We start from the raw sequence: 21,257 nt of genomic DNA, 5'->3' as shown, positions 1-21,257 counted from the left end.
TTTTTTTAAAGCTTTCTCAGGTCTTATGTGGAAATTTCTGCCCCATGTTGGTTGGGCACCAAATGTAACCAGAGGCTTTTCTCTGTCCTGCCCCATCCAGCAGCCACTTTTAAATAATCATTTAGAGGCTTATATTAATTATAAATGCCCAGGCTTATTACTGACTAGCTTTTACATTTAAATTAACCCATATCTATTAATCTAAGTATTGTCACATGGTCGTGGTGTTACCGGTCTGCTGGCATGTTGCTCCTTGGGTGGATGGATGGCATCTTTCTTACCTCCACCCTTTTTTCTCTCTGTGTTCAGTTTGGCTTTCTCACCCAGCTACATTCTGCCCTGCCACAGACCAAAGCAACTTTATTCATCAACCAATAAAAGCAACTCATTCTAATTGTACAAAAGGACATACCACATTAGGGTTTTTCTGTGTAGCCCTGGCTGTCCTGGAACTCACTCTATAACCAGGCTTGCCTCAGACTCAGAGAGATATGCCTGTCTCTGCCTCCTACTTGCTGGGATTAAAGGCATGCACCACCACTGCCTGGCAAATTTTATTATTTCATTTTATTTTGGCCAACATCTCATGTATCCAGTCTGGCCTGTAACTAGATGTGTAGCAAGGGATGACCTTGGACTTTCATTCCCCTGCCTCTACCTACTGAGTGCTAGGATTACTGGCATGCCTGAATTACTTGATTCTGGTGACCAAACTCAAGGCCTCCTGCATTGGAGATAAGCACTATTCTGACTAAATCATATCCCTAGCCTGTCAAACAGCAAGTTACAAAACTAAACATCCTAACATTTATTATAATTCAGAGACATGCTAATTTGATGCTTACATGCTAAATAATGACAGGAGGAAAATACTTTATTTTTTTTTATTCTTTGAGAGTTTTATACAATGTATTTGGATCATACTTATTCCCTCTTCCCTATCCACCTGTCCATTATGTCCTCTATACTGTCTTGAAGCAGATGTTCTGGTCCTCTGACTCTTTCATCTTTTCCCCTACTCTATGATGTTCCCTAAGCCTTAGGCATAGTGGTTGTGTTGTAAATGAATCCACTGAACCATTGGTCAGTCGTTCTCTGTGTTTTGAGCAGTTGTAGATTTATGTAATGGCCTCTGTGTACTGCAAAATGAAGCTGTTTTGATGAGTGGTGAGAGATACTTATCTGTGAATATAAAGCTTTAAAATTCAGTTAGAAAGTATGCTGGTTTGGGAAAGTAGTAGGTGCGGTAGTAGGTGCTTCTCAAGGTTCTGTGGCTTTTGCAGCCACAGGTAGTTGGCTAAGTGGCGGTTTACAGTGTCAGATATGAATTCCCTCCCACTGAACAGGCCGGAAGTTCAATTAGTTGGCAGTTGGTTGCACCCAAAATGTAAGTGCTGCAATTGCACCTTTTACAATATCTTGCCGTTCTGGTCATTGTTGTGGTTTGTAGGCATTACAGCTAGCTAGGACTGTTAACTGCTGGCCTCCCTTGACTTCCATTTCTCCTTCCAATACCATGGGAGTGGAGTTCTGTGTTAATTCCAGCTGGATTCCTCCACGTCCTGCCTCCAAAGTGTGCGGTGTCTTCAGCAATCAGATCTTACCTTCAAGTTCTGGAGGCATCCCAGGCCAATAACAATAACCCATATTGCTTGGAGTGCTCTTGGATTCCCAAGACAAATAGTTTGGGAGGTTTCCCAGGTCCAATACTGGGGTTTTTGATAGATAGTCAATGATTTTTCTGGAGGATCATTGTCACTCCAAATGGAGTAACTTTAATTAAATTAATTCACTGTTTCTGTCTTTCTCTCTTAGTTAACATAAAATCATATGACCCCCTGTGGCTTTTTCAAACATCTTTAGTATGATTTATGCCTCCATTTTTCCTATCCCTCAGTGTTATTCTCTCCCTCCTTCCTCAGGAGGTGTGTCTCCACTACCCATTTCCCCCACAGAACTAGAAAATACTACACTGGGTGGCCCAACCCCAGCCTCTGAAGTAGGGCCTTCTCTGTCACCTTTCCAACCCCTCCAGAAGAAGTCTATATTCTTGATTGAATGCTAGGATCCACTGCACAAGCAAGACTAGAATACAAGGCTCACAGTACACACTGCTGAGAGATGTTTGTTTAAAGAGCTACAGCAAGGAAATACACTTTACTAAACCTAGTTACTTGAGGTTAGACCACAGTCATCTTCCCCATCCTTTGTGACTTGTTTGAGAAGTCTACAAAGGCCCTTCACAGCAACAGCAACTTAATTCTCAGACCCAATATGAATCCAGTGGGCTCTTCTCTTACATTAGAGACTGATTTCCACAAGCATCGTGAAGCAACTTAAAGTCGCCTGTGCCGAAGCTCTAGATTATTTATTCAATTAGTTAGGAATAGCTTTGTTCTCCTTAGAAATCGAAAGAGCCAGGAATAAAGAGCAAACATTGTTAAGAAAGGGAAAACCACAGAGCTTGATTTTCTTGTTTTTATGTGACATCTGCTGGATATTTGGTGAGGATGCCTCTGGATGGCTGGGGCAGAGCAGGAGGAGATGGGAACTCTTCCTGGAGAAAGGGCTTCGCCTTTCATGTGGTAGCAACTCCTTGTCTATTGAATCCAACACTGATTTAGAGTTTTAGCAATAAAGCATGTGATACTTTTTAAGCTTTATGAAACATTGTTTAAATGACAGACTGGTGAGGTAGGATGAATAAAACTAATGTTATTATGGCATCAGAGGACACTAAAATACAAAATCAATAGTGACTAGGGCAATGCAGTGTTGCTATAAATCACTTTCCTGACCCTATGAATACCCTGAGAAGGAATATGGAATTCCCCAGTGAACAGTCTCAGGCCACTGCTTTCTGCAGTGACTTCTAGACCAGCTTATGTCCTCTTAATGACTTTCCCCCTCCCATATTACTGAGATAAATAGAAGCAACTAGAATTTCCAAATCTTGGTATCTTCCTGTCATTAAAGCTAAGGCCTACTTATGAGCTCCATTTCCTTCCCTTCCCACTTGGTCACTAAGCAAAATGCAACCTTGCTTCTCCCGTTATCCCACCCCTTTGCAAACACATGGAAGTTACAGGTTGTGTCTCTCTTCTGTTACACACTTTCTTCTCTATGCTAGATCATTCCAACCTCACATAAATGTGCTCTAGGTAGCCCTTTGCAAAACTTAATATGATATGAATCTCAAAAAGTTTGATTAAAATGGACATCATGATTATAATAGGCTCCAGTACCTTCCTCTATTTTAAACAGAGAGACAGACAAATCAGTGGATCCCAGGGTCTTCCACATGCTAGGCAAGCGCAGTTTATGTAATATATTCTCATCAGGTTTTACCACTTCTTATCTTGAAAAACAAAAAAGAAGAAAACCTATGTGTACTCCACATACATACTCTCGAACTCTCTCCTCATTTCTTGGCAACTCTTCACGGTGAGGCTTTCTGGGAGGTGTCTACAGTGAGTGTATCTGCTTTGCGCTCTCACACGTTCGCTAATCCAAAGCTTCCATCCCTGCCACTGAAATGGAATTACTCTTGCTAAGATCACAGCGTCTGCTTGCCAGATCTACTGGCACTTTTCGAAAGGCTACCCTTCCTTCTCTTGAGTTGCTCCCTTTCTTTTCACTCTCATGGTGTTTCCTAATTTTTCTCCCAATCCCTGGTCTTCTTTTTTGGTATCTTCCCTTAGACTTAACAGGATAAGTCCTGTTGGGCCCCAGGGTTCTGTGTCCTAGCTCTCTCCATCCATTCCTGTAATGCTGGTTCGTAAATAGCAAGGACTCTCAGAACTATACCTCCTGTTCTGACACATAGCCTTCAACATAGTATCAAATCCTGACTGTCCAACAGATACCTTACAATTGTTTCATGATCCAAGTACAACTCTTCATCTGTTCTTCTCCCAACTACAATCTTTCTCAGCTCTACCTTGACTTAATAAAATCTGGCTTTTTTTCTCCAGTTGCCCAGGACAAAACAAAAACAAAAACAAAAACAAAAAAACACATAGGTAACTCTTAGATTTGTTTTCCTACCTTCCAGGTAGTAGCATGTCTATTTTAAATTTTGAATCTGTATACTCTGCTCGTAACTATCATCAATCTGCAGACCCCTGAAAGACTGGCTGGTTTCTCTTTTCTAATATATTCTGCCTAAGTGAATGTTTAAAAAATGACAGCTCTTAGATTATGTAATTCTTCTGGTTGAAACACTCTAATGTATCACAGCATATATAAAATCCCTGAAGAGTTCTGGCTCCCGAGGTCCTCTGTGTAGCATATCTACTTCCATGACATCTTTCTAAGCTGACCACCATACCCACATTTCCTTGCAGCCCAGCCAGAGGAGCTGCTTTGCACCTTGTACATGTTGCAGACACTGCTTCCTGATCTCCCCATGATCCCTGGCAATTTGAGCTTTGTGGTGTGTGCTGTCTGCTTCCAGGATGACCCTTACAACTCTTCTACCATCTGCGTGTTTAGGTATTGGTAAATGGGAGCTACTGGGAGACTAGAAAGAAGGAAGGAGAAGTGAGGGACCCCTTCCACATATTTCTCATGCTGTTGCTCCATATCACACTTTTTTAATAGTGATCAGGTAGCTGGGTCTCCTGTTGTTCGGCTGTCCACCAGGCAGGTCCCTCCATAATCTCAAATGCTGACATCACCTCTGTCTCACAGTATTATCCTACACTAGTAAAATCCTCTGTTTCCCGTGATCCTCAGTTTCTCCTTCTCCTTTGTAGCCATTCCTCATTTAAATTCCCAGTGGAGAAGTGATGTGAATCAAGTGAACAATAAACAGGGCTCTCATACAAATTCCTAGAAAAAGAGGAAAAGGATAAAGAAAACAGAGAAAGAAGTAGGAAAACCTTACTGGTTGGGAAGGCAATTTAGAGGGTAGAAGGAAATCAACATTTATACAGTATCTACTAATGTACCAGTTACTTTATACCCAATTTAATAGTCAGCACTAATGTGATGGACATTGCTAATGATAAAGAAACAGTATCTGAGAGCGTATGTAACTTACAGAAGTCTACACAGTAATAGGATTCAAGTTTACAACACCCATCTGCCTGGTCAGGACAGGCTCAGGAAAACACATTATAGCTTCAATCCATATTCGAACCACTTTAATTTTAAAAACAGATACATAAACTACCATTTCTGTGCTATAGTTTTTATCACTGTGGCGAGCACCTGATCCAAAGGAGGAAAGGTTTATTTTGGCTCATGGGTCAGTGGTTTTAGTCTGTGATCAGCTGCCTCCGTTGTTTCCCAGCCAGTATAAGGCAGAAAAACCATAGCAGAAGGGTGTGTGAAACAGAGTTGCTCATACCCTCACGCCAGTGAGGAAGGAAGGAGAGAGGGAGAAAGAAGAAATAGACACAGAGACAGGAATAGAGACAGACTCTATGGGCAGGTTACCATTCTTCTAACCAGGAACTGCCTCTTACCATCTATTCCAAATGTCATCAAATTATGACAGACTTCATGATGGAGTCACCTTTCAATGTTGGACCCATCAGCTGAGGATCAAGCCTTCAGCACATGAAATTGTTGGGGATACCTGATTTTAAGCCACAATAATTCCTAAAGGATATATTATATACTCTTTTTTTCTTACTATATACTTTATACTCTTAAACCAATAGCTCTCCATGTGGGAGAATTTGAAATACTTTTTCAAATTGATTCTCATGTTATTTTGTCTTTTCCCACTCACTCTATCCTTAGCTAACTGAAAGCCACCCCCAATTAATTAAAAGACCATTATTTACACAGGTGAGAAAACAAAAATGTTGCCACTAGGGGAACAAAGTGAGCCTTCATTGTTCTCGTGGATTCCAAGCTCAGAATGAGCCAGTTCTCATGATTTATTCTGCCGTAAGGAGAGGTTCGGGGAGTATGCCTGCCCCATGTATGAGCACAACCTATCAAGCTCTGGCTGTTATTCAGGTATGTGCTACACATGGTATCAGTAGAGAAAGATGGACTAGCTCGCCCTTGGCTCTCCAAGCTCTTCATCTGCACACTAGTGTGGTTTCTGTTTTGCAGCCTATCACCGGGGAGCCCCATGAACTTGAGAATTCTCAGTCTGTTCCTGGCTTTCCACATTATGCCATTAATGCTGATTGTACAGAATTGAAGAAGAAAGGCCCTAAGCCCTCAACAGGTGGGGGGAATCGCTATTCACTGATGTTAATTTCCCCTGTTTAGTGGATTCAGATGAGGCCACTAAAACTTCTTCAACATTGCCTCTTTCCTGTTTTTTTCTAAAGATTTTCCCTACCCATAGACATCATATTCTCAGAACACTGAAAACACACCAAAATAAAAATCATGGAAATGAAATAGCAATAAAGCTGTTGTTGGCATTACACAAAAAATACTATGCAGTATTTAAATGACAATTATTTCCAGAAACTTGGCAATTGTAATCGTACAAATGATAAAATTGATTCCAGTCACAGTCCATCTTTGTTTGGAAAGGAAATACCAGTAGTGTTTGGAAAATGATCTATTAAGGACCTTGGTTTGCTGAAGGTGGCTTATATGTTCTCTTTGCTAATGCAGCGTCTTGTTGGGGGAAAATAATTAAGCGCAGCTTTTCTTTACCCCACGTTATTTTTACTATGGATCTTTGGTGCAGGAAATAAAAAGCAGCTAATAGTCCATGGAGCACGTGGGATTGGTTTAGGCCAAGCCAAGCCCTGGTCCTGCTCGCTGCCCCACCCACCCCCTTTCCTGTGCTGTTTTGTCTATGCTGGCCTTAGAACATGTCAACAAATATCTTTTAAGCTCAGGTGGGAATCAGGATGGTAACCCACTCTCTTTTTTTAAGGGAGTAATTTATAACAGATGTGCTTTTTCAAAAAGGTATATGTTTGTCTTGTAAAATATTTGTAAAAAAAAAAATAGCCTCCAGATTTTACAAAGTAATTCTGACTTATGCTTGGAGATGTCACAAAGAGCATTGTTTTTACAACACTAACATGATTCCTTTCTCACTTAATTTGATTATAACTTAAGATTAGTTTTAGGGAAGAGCCAAGTTTAAAGATGTCAAACAATGTAGTAAAAAATACCATATGTGATCATGGCTTTTTAACAGGGACTGAAAGAATCCCAGTTTGAATCATGAGACATTGCTAGAAGTTATTTTCAATAGCGAAATCCTAGCTTCTCTCACCTTCAATTTCCTTATCTGTAAAATGGGACAGACACTTGCCCTTGCCATCTTAAGTGGGAAGATGAAGTTCAAATGCTTTAAAAGTTATAAAGCCTTAAAAATATGATTATTTTCATTTACTTTTATCTATTGTAAAAAATGTCCAACATCTTGTGTCTGTCTCTTTGTATGTGTATATATATATATATATATATATATATATATGTATGTATCTATCTCTGTGTACATGTGTATGTATATGTCTCTCTGTGTATTATGTATGTATATGTATCTCCCTCTCTCCCTATTGAAAGGGAAATCCTTGCCAAAAACTGTGATAAAGGGCTGGTGCTCTAGCCCGTGGGCGACTTCCTGCTGAACAAGCATGAAGCCTTAGTTCCATTCCTAGCAGCACATAACTGAAACAAAACAAACAAAAATGATATGAAGTAGATTGGTAACAGAGCTTATACTGTGCAAGAAGAAATAATTCTGTTCCTAATTCAGCCACTAGGCTTGTTGAACAAATTACTGGCTCTACTGCAATGTCTGACTTGCATTAGCACTGACAGATAAAATCATGTGATACCCATGATAAATGGTGTGTGTCTTGCGTGAGAATGGCCACTGGCCTGTGGAGGGCATACAACTTTCAGCAGGTGAGAAATATTGTAAACAGATGAGATTCCCATTCAGATGCCATTTTTCAAACCCCAAATCTCAGGTGAGAACAAATAGAGCTGGAAGCACCAAAGACTGTGGTAAGACAGTGAGCAACAGCTCTTCACCCTCTGTGAGCAGAGAATGGGAATGCTTCTGTTGTTAGCCTTGAGTGACTATGGTAAGGATAGAAGGAAGCCGGTAAGACACAAACGCCAGAGAAAACAGTGTTCTCGTTATGAAAATTTTATAAAAGCTTTAACGCATATTGTTTCTGTGTGTGTGTGTGTGTGTGTGTGTGTGTGTGTGTGTGTGTGTGTGTGTGTGTGTGTGTTGTATGCCAGAGCAGGACTTTTGTATCCTGCTCTGGCACTCACCACCTTATTCCCTCGAGACAGGCTCTCTCACTGAACCTGCAGTTAGGCTGGCCGTCAGCAAGCCCCAGCCCTGCCCCCTCTGCCTAACACAGGTAGGGGCATGGGCATGTGCAGCCATGGCCAGCTTTTTATGTGGGTCCTCAAGCTTGTGGGGCAAGTGCTCTTACCCCGAGCCTTCTCTCCAGCCCCACATTCAATTCTGTAGTATTCCCTTTGCAGTCTCTTCAAACTGTTAGTAATATTACTGACTAATATTTGCTAAATACCTTGGCTGTGTTCCAGATGTTTAAGGTAAGTGCTTCAAATAAATTAACTAATTAGATTATAAAATAATAATCACAAATTATGTCCCATTATTATCTGAATTTTACAGATGAAGTCAGTGATTTTTTTTTTTTTTGTAGATCCTATAGCTAAGATAATGATGGCGGTGGCATTTGAACCACACTTAGTAAGAGCCAATTACTCAGAATCTAGCTATCTTTTAATTAGATTATGGACATCTAGATGATAAAGATGCAGTTGCCCTCTTAGTTCTACATCCGAAATTCTACACACATTTGAAAAGGAGACGACTCATATCTAAAGAGTTTTTTTCCTATACAAACATACATTCATACCTTTTGTTAGTAGGTAGGATACAAGAACTTCAGCCACTTTCCCAGTGCTGGAAGGTGCTCTTCATGTACTGGGAGAAAGTAATTACCTGTCATGCCCAAGAGAACCCTGGAAGTTAACAGCAGTAAGTGGCCCAGCAAGATATGCCCATTGGTGCAGTAGTCACATGACTGTTATGGGAGCAACTAACCACCGTCTGGTTGTGTTTAAGACCTGCTCCAAAAGATGAGGCGCATGCCTAGCACTGTTCATGGGGCAGGTTATAGGCCCTAGGGAAGAATCCACTGCTAGTATTCTGCTAAATAGATGTAGTACTTAACTGCTGCTGAAGTGTTTATCTTTATTTTTTTATTTATTTATTTATTTTTTTTTTGGTTTCTCGAGACAGGGTTTCTCTGTGTAGTGCTGCGCCTTTCCTGGAACTCACTCTGTAGCCCAGGCTGGCCTTGAACTCACAGAGATCCGCCTGGCTCTGCCTCCCGAGTGCTGGGATTAAAGGCGTGCGCCACCACCGCCCGGCCGTGTTTATCTTTATACACCTAATTGGGGCATCCCTTCACCATCCTCAGGGAAGTTTCTTTTGCAGTAGATGGTGATTAACACAGAGACCCACAACTGGTCAATGTATAGATAATAAGAGGCTGTGGAGTGTTTATCCTTAAATGGGAGAACTATACCGCACTCCCTACTCCCAAAGCTCCTCAGGGATCACTGCAGATAAGGGGTGGAGGGACCTTGACAGACAGTGGATGACTATAGTGAAAGTATTTTCTGAATGCCCTCACATGGACTCACAGTGGTTGTGATTGCATGCACAAGACCTGCCCATGGTCAACCCAACCCCAAAATCTCAGCATGAATTCGGAAAAGACTCATGAAGCACCACCCCTAGTTGAGGAACTTTTGGCCACTGGTGACTTCTGGTAGATGGCATGTCAGTTTTCTCCAAGAATGTGGCCCCTGAGACACTGTCCATGTCATACTGGCAGCAGTAAGTAGATCCAGTGCGTTTTAAAGGAAAGAGATGCAACACATGAGGTTGGGTGGGAAAAGTGATGGGGAGATAGAAGAGGATTGCACAGGGAGGGAATTGAGGTATATTTGATTGAAATAGAGTACTTGCATTTATGAAATGCTCAAGCAATTTCAAAAAAACTAAAGAAAAAATTATCTAGCCAGCATTTGCTATTTAGATTCAGGCACAATCTGTCTTCATCACTGGACTATTAAAAAGAACAGGACAGTTTCTACCTCACAGTAAAGTTCTTAGAGTTTCGAATTACTGTAAATGGCAAAGGCTGTCCATACCTGTAGAACCTTGCTATTTAAGGAGAATTCATTGTTCCCTCACTTTTGGGGAGGCAGGTACTGGGGTTTGAACCTAGGGCCCAGGCATTGTAGGCAAGTGCTCTACCAATGTACTGTATCTCCCAGCCCTCTCTGCCTTGTCTTTAAAATGGCAATGTGCAAGCAAGAGTGCTTTGAGATGCACCTATTCCTCTGTCTCCCTGTCTCTGTCTGTCTGTCTGTCTGTTTGTCTGTCGACTTCTCTCTCTCTGTCACTCTCTCCCTACCCCACCCCCTTTCTCTTTCAAAGAGTTTTGAAGATAGGTAGTACCTGGGTTTTCACATTATCAAAACCTTCCCTCAATCTGTTCATTTGGACTTTATAGAAAACCCCATGGGCACACAGATTCTTATCTCAGCACTTAGGTGTAAAAGCAGCCTTTGTAACTGATTTCCCACTTGGTTATTTGGTGCCTGTCAAGGCTGGCCTGGAGACAGACCCTTGGCCTTTGTTTTCATTCTAAGTCTTGAAGGCAGGACTTTGGGGACAAAGGCCCATTCCAGTTGAGATGGAAGGTCTCTATAGATAGGAAGGTGTGCATCCTGCCTGCTAACAAGAAGAATATCTGTTGATATGCAGTCCTTAAAGAACTTTCAAGTGTTTTCTTCCATCATCAGGGTTAGGGATGTTTACATCTTCCTCAGGAGAAGTTTGGCTTCAGGAAGCTCCCTGACAACAGGTGTATTACACCGTTGTGTACTTTCTCTAAGTTTTTTCCTCATTTATTAGGTAAATATTTTATGTGCAGACTTCTACAAATATTTTAATTGGAAGTTTCATGATTAGAACATGCTCTGCTCTGATGTCACTTCCCTTCTGATCGAAGGCATCTTTCTCCCAGTCTCACACAACACCCCAGCCTTCTGAGGTCCTCGCTCTCTCTCCTGTTCCCTCCCTCTTCCTCTCTTCCTTTCTCCCTTTCCCTTATTTTTTTGTTCTATTGCCATCCTCTTTGCTTTTCTTTCTCTCCCTCCTTGCGTCCATCATAAAGCTCAGAGTACTGCCCGAGATCTAAAAATCTATTTTGTATTTTCCAGCCCAAGTGATATTCTTGTCTAAATTATTGCTTTACAATCATTTTTAACAACACGTGCAAACTCACAACAGTGTTATTACAAATTGTACTGAAAAGTCTAAGGCTACTTTGCATCAGAGGCAACAATGGCAGCAAAGAACAAAACTTTATTCTGGAAGGGTAAAAAAATAAGCCAAAAGCCAAAGAGAAGACAAAGGCTATCCAAGTTAGAACGGGAGGAAAAGATCTCCATGTAACATTGCAAAGAATCACTTTCTCACATGGCATCTGACAGGCAGGCAATAAGTTACCTGGAGCAGAAAAAAAGTATACAAAAAGGTCTCCTGAAGTCAGGAATTCACTTTAATAATTCAATTTTTTTAACAAAAGCCAAAAAGAATAAAAATAATTTTACTTAATTTTTTAATTTATAGTACTACTAACACTAGTTATTTATAGATGGCTTATTTCTGCCAGGATTGTGCTAGGAGCTTTATGTGTATTATCTCCAGTCACCCGCCAAACCTTAACTATGCCTGAGATCTCCTCAGTGTCTCAATGGAGAGTGCCTGTGCTTGAAGACTAGTACCAGGGAAAGATTCAGGCCAAGTAACCTGGGTAAGATCTGATGTCATAGAAATCATGGAAGACACTAGCTAAGATTCAGTCGCCAAGGGACTTTGAGTTGCCAAGCTGCTCTCTGTGAAAATTTCAGTATTCTGGATTTTGGGCTTAAATACAGTTTTCTATATCTGAAAAAGAAGGAAATGTTGGCAGAGGGAAAACATCTGATCCCTTCTTAGTGTGTCCCTAAGCAATCTTTATGTCCTATCCAACATAGTTTCCATAGGTTAGAGGCACAGAACTGAATGCCATCTTATTGAATTATCTGTGGAAAGTGGGGGACCAAATTGTCCTTAGCATAGAACATGAATCATAGAAAGCATAAACACATTCTAAATGCATGGATTCCATGCTCGTCCACAGAAGAGCTCTGTAGTAAACTAGTTATATCTTGTCAACTGTCAACCTTTTCAATGGCCCTTTGCCATGGCAATACAGCAAAATTTGAAAGAGAAGCAAAAGTTGACGAAAACCTGATTTTCGTGATGGTTTCTCAAATCTGTGTACTTTCCTCAGGGAGCAGTGTGACCTGTGCCCTGGTTTGCGGGCAGAGTTAATGTTTTACATTTGCTATCCTGTCATAAGATCCCTCCTCTCTCCTGTCTCTTTCGTTTCTTTTTTATTTTCTTTTCTTTACCCCAGCCTCTTTTTCAACTCAAGACAGACACTTTGTCAAGTCTAGAAAGTGAAATACAGTCAGTTTTGTAATAGTAATATTTGGAACAAACAGTCTACATCTGCTGTGATCAGCGCAGCACAGGTGTTCAACAGACTTACGTTCTATGACATCAGTGAGGGTGACAATGACCGCTGTAGCAGACCCCTAAATGCATTAATGACTGGAACAAGATGTAGTTCAACATGAGGAGTAAGACCTGGAGTTCACATCCCTGATGCCTATCATGTTGGTGTCTCGTTCTCATCCGGAACAAGACCAGTGAAATGGGAAGAAGGGCAATCTGTCATTGTGCTTGCAAAGTCAATGAGCAGGATTCACTCCATATGTAAGTGTGACCAGTCAGTCTTTACCTGGTCTTTCAGTTTTTCTTAAATTCTCGAAGCTAAGAAGTAGCTACTCTTTTGGGAAGAATCTTGTGAATTTTTTGTTATACCATGTGATAGTAAACTAGGCAAATATTAGAGAATCAAGATTCAAGTTTCACAATAATTGATGTTTTGTGTACAATTTGAACCTGATAAACAAACATTAAAAATTACATAGAATCTGAAGAAGTTATGTAATTTAAAACTCACATGTTCTCAGATTTAGAGTTATAACTGTTTTCCATGGGTAACATTTTTTACATGTTGAAAGGAATACTAATCATTTTTTAAAATCAATGTCACTAGTGAGCCTTTGGATGATTAACTACTCTGTGTATTTCTTTCATCCAAACTGGCTTATAAAAGAAAGAAAAAATGACAATAAAAGAAATGTTCCAATTTATTCCCTACTAATAAAGTATTGAACATTAGGGGGAAAGTGTGAAATATTGGAATGCAACATAGAGCAATTCCATTACCCATTGCAGTTTTGGGTCATATACTGTATATAAAGAGTAATTACTTCGTTGGCTGGAGACCACAGCAGAGGAATATAGAATCTGATGGAAGAGACTTTGCAGTAAAGATTTTACCCCAATGCATTTGCTTCCCCAAACTTTACCAACCTACGGCAAGCCCACCTTACTTTCTCTCTGAAGGCCGGGGTGTGGGGGTGGCAGTGGGCTTAAAGTACTAGCAAAACAAAAACAACTGTGTCAGCTGAGCCACATTTTAGGAATCTATACACAAAATTATACATCAGCATTTGAATTTTTAAAGTATTCAAAGCTGCCCTTTTCAATGGCTTCAGTGACACATCCTGTTGCTGGAGATCCTGTACTGCGGGCATGTTGTTTACATTAATCCTGGTGATTCCTAACACATCTTCACTTCCTACCCTTGAATGACATTTCTGGACTTTATCTTCTTGCTGAAGAATTTAGCTGCATGGTGAGACTCAGGGCTAGGCTATGGGTTATACAAATAAATATTTCCTTTTCCCCCTCTTTCTACAAAAGCTTTGGAGAGAAGAGACTGAAGTTTACCAGTTATAGCCCCAGTTCAAGCCCCATCAGTTCTCTCTGAGCCTTAGTTTCTCATGGGCAATGGAGAAAAAAATACTATAAGATGGCTATGAGGACTGAATTAGGGATATGAGAAGCATTTTAAAGTACTCAGTGAACACGTATTTGCATCTTTTTTTTCAAAATTACTTAAAGATTATTAAAGTACAAAATATAGAAAAGCCAAAGTAAAACCATGTTCTGTAATTCATTTAACTTTCTTCAATATTGGGGGAGGGCTTCTAAATATAAAATGTTAATTTTATTTAAAAAATTAGAATTTATGTATCATATTCATTTTTCACTTATTTGAAATAGATTATGATCATAAGCATTTCATCATTAAAAACTGAATGTTTTCTGATTTCCAGACTAGTTGTAGCCAATGCGTTAATGATTTTTTTTTTAATTTATAAAGAAAGCTGCAACAGAAATATTTGCAGGTGCTTATTGGGTGAGCATATTGCGAAGATCATCCCATCACTTGCAATATTTGTTGCTATTTTTTTCTCAGCCTTTAAAAATTCTTTTTGGTAGTGTTGTAGCTCAAGGCCAGGGATTCACACATGCTTAGCACACACTATAGCACTGGCTGTAGCCCAGCCTAAAAGTTTTAAGTTTATGGTGACTTTTGATATAGTTTTTAACTTATGAAATCACTGCTATCAAGTTTTTTCTCTGTGGGTTACTTTTTTAGTACTTGTTTTTAGAAAGTTATTTCCTATCAATGTAAGTAAATATCTATAATGTCCTTTAATAACTCGTTCATAGCTTTCAGCTTTTAAAGATTAGTTTGGAATGTATTTAGAGCTATTTGACGTACATATTGATGTAGTCTTGTACTATTTAATAGAGTTCAGGATTCATTTAAGGTAGGGTTTAGCATAATTTCCCCTAAGTATTATAGGCTCATTTACAAATCCCTTCTATATGAAGAAACCCTACCCTACTTTTTGAGACAAGATCTCAAGCAGCCAGGGCTGGACTTGAACTCCTGGTAATCTGCTGGAGTTCAGGGATTGCAAGCACACACCCAGCATGATGCCTTATTATACATCATTCTATCAATATCTGTGTCTCATTTTAATTAAGAAGCTGGTCTACAAAATGCTCTGTCATTTTCCCTTTTATAGAAATGTCTTGATATCAATTACATATTTATCTTCCAAGCAAATTTAGAAACACTTTATCAAATTCTCTCCATTTCTGTCTACTCCAAACATAAGGATTTGGTTGAAATGGCAATAAATCTGTACATTCAACCTCCTTAATATTCTACATAATAATATAGACATGTTTTTATGTTTTCATAATTTTTGAGGTTATACCAAAGCATTTTACTGTTGTTGTGAACGAACACACCCCTGAGCAGGAACCTTGTTCTCAGTCGACTTTTTACTGTACAAACAGCACACTTGAACTTCCTTCTTTTTCTTTCTTTGGTGCTGGAGATAGAACTTAGGGATGTGTGTATCTTAAGCATGCAATCTACCACCGACACATACCCCAGTCCTGCAGGGCTTTGTTTTTGTTTTGTTTTTTCTTTTGCTACACACAGAATAAATAATTTATAAGGACACTTTGCTTCATAGACATAAAAGAATTTAGCTGGTACTTAGAAGAGAACACTAAGGGTCAGCTCAACTTTACAGTTTTGAAAACAATTGGAAAGAGCCACTGGATATTTGCTTTCTCTAAAATGTACAATTACATAAGATTACATGGGTGAAATTAATTCTTTGTTAGGTAAAATGAAGAGGGAGAAATCATAAGAAGTGATGCATCTCAATCTGCCATGGAAGCGGAGGATGACTTTTGAATACAATGGAGAATAATGGGCATTAATTATTTCCCATATTTTGGGGTTTAGAGTATCCCTCATTTACCTCTCTTAAAATCTTTTTTGACATTAGATGACTATTGTAAAAGATTTTTCTTATTGAAATTAAATTTAAAATAAAAACTGATTGATATCCACAGTTGTGATCTAGTTATAAAATTGCCTGTATGGCGTTGATCCCAGAGTACTGTGTAGTCCTTGGAAGAAGCCTTGCACCTGTGATTCACTTGTCCTTGGTTTCTAGGTGGCAGAGTGGCAGGACGCCAGCCCTGGCCAAGTATTCACAGTGCAGTGTTTGGACTCTTCTGAAATGAAAGTCAGTATGTAAATGTGCAACATGACATTATTATCCTAGTTTCCTGGCTGCTTTCAGCAAGCTACTAACTGCCACATGAGGTCTCAAGTGTTCTGGCATAGTATGCAAGTGTTCAAAAGAAGTTAAAGTAATGAAATTGGATCTATATTTCCATAGACATTCAAGCTGGCATGGAGAAATGGAGTCATGGAATCAGGGTTGGATGGTCTCCACCAAACAACCTAGGCAAGTGTCTGTGATGCCAGGCTACTAAGCTGAATTCCATCGTGAAAGGCCACCACTATTTCTTCCTCTGGGTCTAAAATTACAAAATATACACATTTTCCTAGGTTCACACCATGCACAGGGTGCTTTATACTTAATCTCCTCCCACCCATTCCCTGGTTGGTATACAAGAATCGCTTAAGATTCAAGTTGAAGTATGTACAAAAAAAAGGAAGTGTTAAAACTGGCTACCAGCATATGTGACTGTAGACTATCTGAGCATTGTTGTATCTGATCTAGGAGTGTCCAATTAATGCATCTCAGTACTGTAGTCAGAAGTTTTTTTGTCCTGCCAGGCTGAGTCATTTTTTTTATAATCAGTTGTGACTCTTCCCAGATAGTCTTGTTTGTGCCCAGTATTTTCTGCCATTGAACTACTTGTTTGGTCAAGTCTAGGGATATAGGTCAGTGGTAGGGTTCTTTACAAAGCCCTTGGTTCAATAGAAAACAGAAAACAACAACAACAACAAAAAATTCAAGAAAATATGCAGAGACCCAAATAAGGTGCTGGGATCAAGAAAATGAGTTTGAGGCTGGGCTGTAGCTCAATTACTAGAGTGCTTGCCTAGCATGCACAAAGCCCTGGGTTTGATCTCCAGTACCATATAAAACTGAGTGTGATGTGATAGAACATGCCTGTAGTCCTAGCACTTAGGAGGGCAGAAGAGGATCAAGGGTTCAAGGTCATGCTCAGCTACACAATAAGTTCCCGGGAACCTGAACTATATAAGATCATGTCTCAAAGAGAGGGGGTTGGTGAAGAGGAGCGAGACTGGACTTGCCAAGAGGGTCTTGCATCAGGTTTGGCAATTCTTCTTCTCATTTCTACACACCACCCATAGCTCTACCTCCGTGTTCCTGTTCATCAGCTTAAGAGCAATAGAATTCATGTTTCTTGAATTGCAGCCATCTGGTATATTCCTCCTGTCGTTTTTCCTGAAATTTTCATGAGCTCCAAATATCCATTTGCATAAATATAGAGATGAAGTTTACTTAATGTTAAAAATGCAAGAGAGGGACAGTCCAAAGAATCAAGCAAGAACCAATATATTTTACTCATTCAGAATTTCTTTTTTTATTGCATTTTAGGATGGTGAAAAAAAAGGATTTATAAATAAAATCTATGCCATCCAAGAAGTCTGTGTCAGTGTCCAGAACATCCTAGATGAAGTGGCTTCCTTTGGCGAAAGGATAAAGAAGTGAGTGGTGCTGACATGTGAGCCCTGGCCTTTTATGGGACAGACTCTGACTCAGAATGAGATGCTGACAGAACTCACATTCTGTCTGGCACAAGTCACTCTTGGATGATCTACTATTCAGTTTCCTCATAATTTATTTTGTTTTTGTGAGTCCTTGATTTTATGATGGTTCTGTCAATTTCTTGCCTTTTAGAACATATTGGTTGGAAAGAAGTCATAATTGTCACTTTGAAGAAATAACACTGTCCTGTGTTATAGCATACTTTTCCATGCTTTGTTCTTAAAAAGAATATGAAGTCATGGTAGAAAGATAATCTAACCTAATACATTTTCGGTAATCAAACACCTATACTGTATGAGTCTAAATATATGTATATGTGTGTGTGTGTGTTTGTGTATGTGTATGGATCAAATATATACACCAAGTTTAATATTAATCAAGAAATAAGCCATATTTCATCACTTAGAAAAAAATCAGATTTTTTCAATTATAAAAGAATTCTCCTTAATTAAAAGTATTCTTTAGATTTATTTAAGTATTGTGCCTTCATGTATGTATGTATGTATACCACATGTGTGCCTGGTGCCCATGGATGTCCCAGGAGGCATTGGATCTCTTGGATGGAGTTGCAGGTGGTTGTGAGTCATCATGGGTGCTGAGAATTGAAACTGGCTCCCCTGCTAAAACAAATGTCCTTCATCGCTGAGTAAATGGTCCAGCCCCATTTGTGTTGGTTTCTTTGGCTGGTTTTGTTTTGTGTGTGTACGTGTCTTTTGTGTTTATTTTTGTTTCTGAGACAGGTTCTCACTGTGTAGCTCTGACTGGCTTGGAACTCACAGAGATCCACTTGCCTGTTTCCCCAGTGCTGGGATTAAAGACAGGGGCCACTTTGCCCAGCTGGAATTCATATTCTTAATCTCACATGATTTTCTTTTAAATAATTTTATTTACTCACACATTTTGTTTGATTGCTTCTTTTGGGACAGTGCGTGTCTCATGTATCCCAGGCTGGCCTTGAATTTACTATGTAGCCAAGGATGAGTTTGGACTCCTGATCCTCCTGCCTCTACCTCAAGAAAGTGTGAGTTTGAGATTGTCCTGGCTACATATTGAGAACTTGTCTCAACAAAATCTATTTTTTGAAAAGCCTGACTCCAAGGGTTACTGAAAAACAGAGCAACCAGGTTGATCCAAGTTTGGGTCTCCTATTAGATACAATAACTGTAGGACATAGCTGATCTAGAAAGACAGCAAAGGAGTGCTGGGACCAGTCATGTGCTACCGTACTTGGTTACTAATATAAAATGCAATAGTGTGTTGATAGTAACTGACAATTAGTTCAAGATATCCTGAGGCCTCCCACTAGCCAGCTATTTGATGACTGGCCTATAACAATTACCACTAACTAGTTAAGAAAGGCTGCTCTCCAGATGGACAAGCCTGGACTTTCCGAGTTGCATATCTACTCTTTATTATTCATGACCAATATTTTATTATGCAGACCTAGATCCTTGGACACACACAGAATTTAAAAAGAACAAATTATTTAAATCAAAAGTATGAGTCATCATATGGTACTGTTCACGTTGCAAAGGATAGTGCATTTTATTTTGTATACATTTTTAATTTAATACATTTCCATGTATACATCAGTGCTGAGTTTCAACTTTTCTGTGTGCTACACAAAACCACCCCCTTTCACCCCTAAATGTATCTCTATGCAATTGTCTCACAATTCTAAAGACTAAGTCATATCCTTCTCTCTCCTTTCACCTCTGTTCTTGCAGTAACCCTCCCTTGCCCCTTTGCCTAGCACTAGAGCACAGCATGAAACCCTAAATTTGGGGCCTATCTTTACTGAGCATTGTTATACTGTATGCTGACACATGCGAATGCTTCATTTACACCAGAACCTGCTAGCTTTGAGCTCTCTTCACTAGCTTGGTAGGCAACCAGTCAGGGTCCACTGCTGTCTTACAACCTTCTGGGACCCGGCCTTCCTGTTACCAGTCAGTAGCTACGCAGTAACCTGAAGACCCACCAGCTCTCCTGCTCTTGTCTACTTCCTCCATTTGGACTCTTTTCCTAGCTTATCCCAGATGCATGACAAAGCGTGCTCTTCTGTGCTCAAGGTACATGGAGCACAGGCAGCACAGACTTTATTTCTTCATGCCCAGGCATTTCTGAGCAAGGGCAATGACAGCAAGTGACATTTTATAAAGCTAACTGTCCTGTCCTCCTTCCCTGATTTCTAGTTCCATTTAAAACAAAGCTGAACAGAGAACAAGTCTTCCTAAAAGGAATTCTAAAATTCAAGGCTCACACAGTGCTCCAAGATTTGCACTTACAGACAATTACCACACACATCTATTCCCAGTGTGGGAATATGGAGGTTTTTAGGAGGATGACACCCTATTGTATAAAATTTAAAAATAAACAAGGATGGGTACTAGTTTTAGTATCAGAAAATAACAAAAAAATATTTTTACTATATAGGGAGGTACCCAAGTTGTGCAATGACTTTAGACCACGAAATCCCTGGGACAACATGGTGGGGCTGGGTCTGTGTTCATGAATGAAACGATTGTGACTAACCTATGTCCTCTGACAATCAACTGTTAGTCAAAACCACATTCACTTTAACCATTGTTTAGAGCAGTGCTAAGTGCTCACTTTACTGATTGTTACTTTTCCATTCAGTACTTTCAACTGGACTGTCCCATTCTTAAGCTGGCTGGCCATTGTAGCCCTCTGTGTGTTCACAGTTATTCTGTACTTCATCCCACTGAGATACATTGTTCTTGTCTGGGGTAAGTAAAGCTTTTTAAAGAACAACAAACTCCCCACCCATTTTAGCAGCTAAGAACAAACTGTTTTAAGAGGTGAGTTATATCATCAGTAGTTCTCGATATTTATGGTCATGTAGGTATTCCTTGATGAAAAGAGACAGGTCAGTTAAACAATCACACGGCATAAAGATTTAGGTCTAACTGTAAAATGCATTTTTCTCAGCTGGCACCACTTCCTCCATCACACCATAAACATGTACTGGTACAGATTCTTCATGTATCAAAGTGTAACTTGGTCTAGATATCACTGATTTATTTTCACCACTTAAATGCCATTGGAGGCACTTTAAGCCATGCGGTACGTTCAGGACAATATACCTTTTGCTGTGGTATTTTATCTTGTGGATGTGTCTGTAAACATGGTACTAGCTGCCCGTTGAAAAGGTCACTTTTAGGACTCAGGAAAAGTCTTACTAGCATTTACAGGCGCCTTAGGAAAAAACCAAAAAGCCCACTGAGTAAGAACACTTTCAGAAAAGTTTACTTTAAAGGCAATTTCCCCCTAATATTTATGCATTTTACCACATGCATCCAACAGTCCCTCTGACCCTAGAACCCATTGAGGAAGTTTCAGCAATATGAAGAACTAAAACTTAATTTTCCTTCTGTTTCTTCTTTCTTGGTGAAATTTTTGGTTTAGAAAACCCAATCTTCAGTCCTTATAATCCACCACCATATAGAAATATTTTCTATTTGCCTCTCACCAATGTACACATACATCAAAGATTGCTAAACTAAAAAAAAGTGCAAGGATGAAAGACTGGCCTTTCCTCAAGAAAACATGCTTACATTGCAAATGACAGAATTACAGAGGGTTTGTTGTTTTTTTTGCCTCCCAAATTGTTTAAAGAA

At 39.6% G+C, this 21,257-nt stretch overlaps 1 protein-coding gene across 12 annotated transcripts in view; it reads left to right on the top strand.

Annotated features, from left to right (window-relative positions):
* Positions 1-21,257, top strand: part of Mctp1 (multiple C2 and transmembrane domain containing 1) — a 588,499-nt gene that overhangs the window by 562,867 nt on the left and 4,375 nt on the right. For 11 of the 12 annotated variants that reach the window (XM_052743710.1, XM_052743711.1, XM_052743708.1 and 8 more), the window contains 2 exons: positions 17,446-17,555; positions 20,257-20,366. In XM_052743710.1, the coding sequence (XP_052599670.1) occupies positions 17,446-17,555; positions 20,257-20,366 (220 nt within the window). Of the gene's footprint in view, positions 1-16,020; positions 17,405-17,445; positions 17,556-20,256; positions 20,367-21,257 lie in introns of those variants that run through there. The other variant, XM_052743712.1, reaches the window with a different exon arrangement.

Source organism: Peromyscus californicus, unplaced genomic scaffold, assembly GCF_007827085.1.
Source record: "Peromyscus californicus insignis strain IS unplaced genomic scaffold, ASM782708v3 Scaffold_18__1_contigs__length_77618521, whole genome shotgun sequence".
In the NCBI taxonomy this organism is placed as follows: Eukaryota; Metazoa; Chordata; class Mammalia; order Rodentia; family Cricetidae; genus Peromyscus; species Peromyscus californicus.
Note: the sequence above shows the minus strand (reverse complement) of the source record. Positions and strands in the feature narration are given on the sequence as shown.